This window comes from Leptonychotes weddellii, chromosome 9 (assembly GCF_054177405.1).
Source record: "Leptonychotes weddellii isolate Sample4059 chromosome 9, ASM5417740v2, whole genome shotgun sequence".
NCBI classification, from domain to species: Eukaryota; Metazoa; Chordata; class Mammalia; order Carnivora; family Phocidae; genus Leptonychotes; species Leptonychotes weddellii.
In genome coordinates, this window is record NC_138377.1 from 95506717 (window position 1) to 95512740 (window position 6024).

The following is a 6024-nucleotide window of genomic DNA, read 5'->3' on the forward strand; positions in this document are numbered from 1 at the left end:
AACTAGAAAGAGGGATTTCCCAAATGTACAGCTGTTCTTTTAAATTGTCATTTTTCTGTCCAACTCCTACACAAGAACAATAAAATTAATACTTGTGTAGAGCATACAATATTTATTATTGATTCATATGCCTGTGGTTTTATACATGTTTTTAGTATGTTAATAGTCACTGATTTTAAATAGTTGCCTTAAAAAAGATAGGAGCTGTGAAAGTTTATTTTGTGTCCAATATAGTGTCATATGCATGAGTGCTTAATCCATTATCTCTGGTTAGTATATGTTTAGTTTCCTGTATCGCAAATGGCAACTAATATCAACTGTAACAGCAAAATCTTATCAAATGGAAATATTCCAAAGAAGAAACATGTTGGCGCCTACTGTATACCTATTTCAAATAGGTTGAAACAAGATTGTTTTCAAATCAGTTGTAAAAATACTCATGGGAATATTTCTCATACCTGTTATACTAAAATCTTCCTTAGAATTAGGGTTTTCCTTAGGTTTCAAAGACAACTGTTTGACCCAGTTTCTTTTAAGTTGTACAAAAAATTACTTTAGCCATCAGTGTTACTGTTTGATGTAAAGCACAGTAAAGTTGACCTAGTAATTTGAGCTTAAGGCCACCAATCCGGAGCATCTACAACTAAATTAATGAACATTCTATTTGCTTATTTGTGAAAAGTATATAGAATTACTTCATAATTGGGGCGTCTGGGTGGCTCAGTCATTAAGCGTCTGCCTTCGGCTCAGGTCATGATCCCAGGGTCCTGGGATCAAGCCCCACATCGGGCTCCCTGCTCAGCAGGAAGCCTGCTTCTCCAACTCCCAGTCCCCCTGCTTGTGTTCCCTCTCTCTCTGTGTCTCTCTCTGTCAAATTAATAAATAAAATCTTTCAAAAAAAAAAAGAATTACTTCATAATTACTTGGAAGTGACGAATTAGTGCCTAAAGTGCCTTGAATTAAAACTTAAACCAGCCTTATCTATAGTTTTAAAAATCTCTAGGCTCACACAGTTGTTTCCATATTCCACAAACTGATGAAATTGAGCTCTTAGATAATTAGAATCAGTCTGTACTCATATCTTTATATTTTCATAACTTTACAATTTGTTGACATTGCAGAAGAGTGCTCTGTGATTTGTACCATGACAAATACATGGATGCATGATTAATTAATAAGCATTGATGTTCATTAATAACATATTCATTTGTTTTCTAGGTATTCCAACCTTATTATATGGACTTGGCTCCTGGTTATTTGCTAGAGTCACAGAGACTGTACATACCAGTTATGGACCAATAACAATTTATTTTCTAAATAAAGAAGATGAAGGTGCCAGGTATTGAAGGTGTGCATCGGAGAACATAAATATCAGTGGATTTTCTCTTGTGTGTATATGCAATGTTTATTTTTGACCCCCTTTTTTTTTTTTTTGAAGATTTTATTTATTTGGCAGAGACACAGCGAGAGAGGGAACACAAGCAAGGGGAGCAGGCTTCCCGCAGAGCAGGGAGCCCGATGTGGGACTTGATCCCAGGACTCCGGGACCATGACCTGAACCGAAGGCAGAAGCTCAACGACTGAGCCACCCAGGCACCCCATTTTTGACCCTTTAAAACAAAACTTTTGTAAACACCTTTTTCTTTCTACGGTGTCGGGTTCTTTAAGATGAATCATTGCCCTCAAGAGGCAAAGCTTTTCATACATTGTTATATATTGCGTGCTCCGTTTAGCCAATGGGAACTACAGATGCATGAAGCATATACCAATTTTTTTTCCTAGAATTGGGTTAAATTACAGATAAAAAATGATTATAACATACATATATTCTATAGTTAGGTATTAACAATTCAAGTCGATTCTTTGAGGAGAAAATGGATCTTTTATAGGACACTGGAAAAAGAAGTAGAGGATTTTAGGATATATGTGGAGATAATACCATTGGCAATTCCAGTTGGATTCTAATTGTAATCTGAAATTTAAACTATTCAGCTGCCAGAATTTTCAGTGGGAATGTCTTAAAGCCCTTGTGCCATTTACCTAGATGAGAGGTCTAAATGTAATGTTGAAACTTCTTACTGCCTAAACATCCAATACCATACTACTTTCTAAAAAATAATGACTCTGGTTAATGTAAATGTAGCAAGACAAATGAAATTAAGACCTACTAAAAGTTAAAATAGCATGCTGATAAAGCCGTAAGAACAATTAAGATCTAGAAAGACCCAGAAGAATAAATTTGGTGACTGTTTATAAAAGCAGTTAGCTGAAATGGTACAATATCCATACACTTCTTGGTGATGGGAAATGGGCTGAAATTTTAAAGACCTGATAGCAGTTTTGTGTTAAGATTTTATTAAGTTAATTGCATTTTTGAAAGCAAAGTCATTAAAAAAAATTTATCCTTGGGGGTAGTTACAAAATACCCAGATGAATGGTAAATTTCAGAAATTTGGAGTAATTTAGGGAGAACTAAGTAGAACTATTTAATTTCTAAACCAATGGGTGTTTAAGATTTATGATCTCTCCCATAATTACAAACATACATTATATATCATTTTATGTTAATGTGTTGCTGATACTCTGCAACATTCACACATTATTGTAGCAAAATATTTTATAAAATACAGCATTTGGGTGCTTGCTTCTGGCCAATCCTTAGAGAAAGTGAGTGGCAGTGACTGAGGTGAAAATACCAGAATAAAGTAATACAAACTGACTTCTTTAAAGGTAGTTGTTTTAAATGAGCTGCAGAAAGTGAGCTGTTCTTCAAATATATGTAGTGTTCACTTGTCTAAATGCAATTCTAAATAACACTTTAATCAAAGAAGTACGTATGCCATTATATTTAGTCCAGAAGAATATACTTGACACCAGTTAAATGAATGGCTTACACGAAGGAGATAGTGTTACATTAAGCTTCATTAATAATAAAACTGACTATTAGCATTTTGCAAGGAAGGCTAGAACTGATTTCCCCTGTAATGGGCAAAGTTAAATAACTATAGCTCATAAGTTTTAAGTCAAATACTGCTCATTCACTGCTGCTGGTCTTGTCAATACTTGCTGTAAAGGTTTGGTCCCAGCACAAGGCCGATAAAATGGTTTTTAATTACTAGACTATAAATACAGCTTTTCAGTAGAGTTGCACTTCTTTTCACACTGGCCTGTTTGATTTCTGATAATTTGTACTGCTGACTCTGCTTACCTGTTTTTCAATAGCTACAGTCAGTGTGACTTCTTGTCCATATGGTGATAGGTAAGTCTCCTTGGAGAAGATCTTTGACAAACTACCCTATTGATCTCTGTAATTCTCTGCTGCTTGCAGCATTAAATAGAGCCTTGATTTCTTGTCTCATGCGCTCGCTGTGTAACAATTAAGCAAATGTAATATTTTCTTGTATTACATGAAAATCAATAGACCTCTTGCTCTCATGGAGTTGATCATGGTGAAGGATGAACTCAACGATGGCTAAGGGCATAGTTCAAATATTAAAATACCAATCATTGGATTTATTAAGTCTTAACAGTGAACCTTTTAGTCTAAAAATGCTCCCCATTGAACAGTAATGGTTTAAGTTTTTCCTTTAAAGTTGAATATGACATGGAAGCATTGTGGTCTAAAAGGGATAAACTATAAATGCTAGAAGTCAGGAGATTGATTCTATTTTAGTGTCAGTCCTGTATTACTTTTTGACCTCAAGCTAATAACTCTACTCCTTTGTGTCTTAGTTTTTTCCACCTATAATCTGAGAAGAACAAAACAAGGAACCTTTCTACTTTAAAATGTATGATAAATATGCTTGTAAGCAAATGTCAGTTTTATTTCAGTAAAAGCTGGTTTTGTAGTCCTCATTCTTCCATTCCATATGTATTTATATGTAAAGAACTTCATTAACGGAAGGATTTTAAAAATAAGGGAGAGAAAGAAAGGAGGAGACAAATTGAGGCATTGTATGGTTGCCTGCTTGAGAGCTGATAATGCCTGAGATGGCAAGCAGGGTTCCAAGTTGACCCTGCCATTCTGGATATTAGGAATATTCTTAGTTGATGAAACAACCAAACACAGCTTTTCTGCCAATACTTCTTTGATGGGATTTTGTCTTTAAAAAAAATCCAGGCAAAACTATTTTTTAATGAAGATGAGTGTTAGTATAAAATTTTAGAAATCTTCTATTGTTACTTCTATGCAAATCAGTTATCAAGTATTGGAAGAAATTTCTGGTCAAAATTTTTAGTTCCTATGTGAACTGTGAACCACCATAAAGATACAATAAGAATTGGCATGGATGAGGTGGCTAATATAAAAATCCCTAGTTTCTCAGTGCTAATGTCTTATCATACCAAAATGACAAATAGCTATTTCTTTTATCACACATATTTGGTCACTAAGATTTTGCTAATTGTTGACTTCAGTAAAAAAATGAAACATTTTTAATTATTAAAAGCCATACATATTTCTTTTACAATGTACATTTTATTTCTTGTCATTTATATTTATATTCACTCAAAACTCTAAGCAAGAACATCTATAATGCTTCATGAAGTATCTCTTAATTCTATTAAAGAATGAATGATGTTTAAATGGGTGGGGTGACATCAAGGCAGGATCTTGGTTTCATTTCATTTAAAAGCTAATGCAGATAACAGAAACCTTATCCTAAAGCTGGTAGATCGGGTATCTTTTTTTCAGCACTTACCATTCAGACAGTAATGATGTTTGAGGGCATCTTAACCTAAACAAGTATTTAGCATTACATCTCACCTGGGTCAACAGTCTAGGGTATCAAAGTTAAACTGTGTTACTGTAAATTAATGGAAAATGTAACTGCACTTTGCTGAAAGATCAATGTCCAATAAAGGCTGCACAGTCAAATCTTGTTGCAATGATTGAGGTCTTTAATTGCCTTTCAAAGATAAGGTGGTAATCAACACAGCTTTAACTGATTTTTTTACTAGTTCAATCACATGCTAATGACTAGTGCCAAGTCAGAATCTTTAACTACTTATACTTATTAAATCTTATGTTAGTAATGAAAAATTACTTTAGCTACACAATTGATAGAACACAAATCTTAATTACTATATTTCACTTTTATACTATTTTATATGCTTGACAAATGTTTCACAAGAGCTTTCCCAACAGTAAGAAGTGTTATTAATAGTGACCGTGGTCCACAGAGTATTTTTGTAATATAAATTAGAGAAGAGATGTTGAGAAAAAATTTCTTCTTTAAACGAAAATGTGGCTAAAATAGTTTCCACTGACATAAGTTTGGCCATCCAGCTACTTCTAGGAATTCTATTCTGCTAATTCAGAATACCTTTAATACAACTGGGATAAAATAAATCCAGACTGTTTTTAGTGTGTTTCCAAAGTTTCGGTTAGTTTTCTAGTAAAGAAATTAATTTTGTGTAAAGCCTGCTATAAAATTCTCCTAATTGGGGAAAGGATAAGTTAGTAAAGGGAAATGAAAACTGAAAATAAGTAGGACTTCAACAAAATTAAAAACTTTCATGCTTCAAAGGATACTATCAAGAAAATGAAAAACCAGCTGATGGTATGGGAGAAAATATTTGCAAATCATGTATCTGATAGGGGACTTGTAGCTAGAATATATAAAGAACTCTTATAACTCAAAACCCAATTGAAAAATAGATTTGAACAGATATTTCTCCAAATAAGTTATACAAATTTTTGCTACTAAGCACATGAAAAGATGTTCAACATTAACTGCTGGGAAACTCAAATCAAAACCACAATGAGATACCACTTCATACCTCCTACGATGGCTGTAGTCACAAAAGCAGATGATACCAAGTATTGCCAAGGATGTGGAGAAATTGGAACCCTCATGCATTATCAGTGGGAGTGTAAAATGATGTAACAACTTTGGGAAAGTTCGGCAGTTCCTCAAAATATTAAGCATGAACTTAACATATGACCCAGCAATTCTATTCCTAGGTATATACTGTAGAGAACTGAAAACATATGTTCACACAAAAACTTGTATGAAAATGTTC

General features: G+C 33.7%; 1 protein-coding gene across 3 annotated transcripts in view; it reads left to right on the plus strand.

Moving 5' to 3' along the window:
- C9H15orf61 (chromosome 9 C15orf61 homolog) overlaps positions 1-4876 on the plus strand; it is a 9095-nt gene extending 4219 nt beyond the window's left edge. Inside the window, exons 2-3 of one of the 3 annotated variants that reach the window (XM_081831298.1) lie at positions 1219-1339; positions 1439-4876. In XM_081831298.1, the coding sequence (XP_081687424.1) occupies positions 1219-1339; positions 1439-1553 (236 nt within the window). In that variant the 3' untranslated portion in view covers positions 1554-4876. Of the gene's footprint in view, positions 1-1218; positions 1349-1438 lie in introns of all 3 variants that reach the window. The other 2 variants (XM_031039013.2, XM_081831299.1) reach the window with 2 other exon arrangements.
- The last annotated feature ends 1148 nt before the right edge of the window (positions 4877-6024 follow it).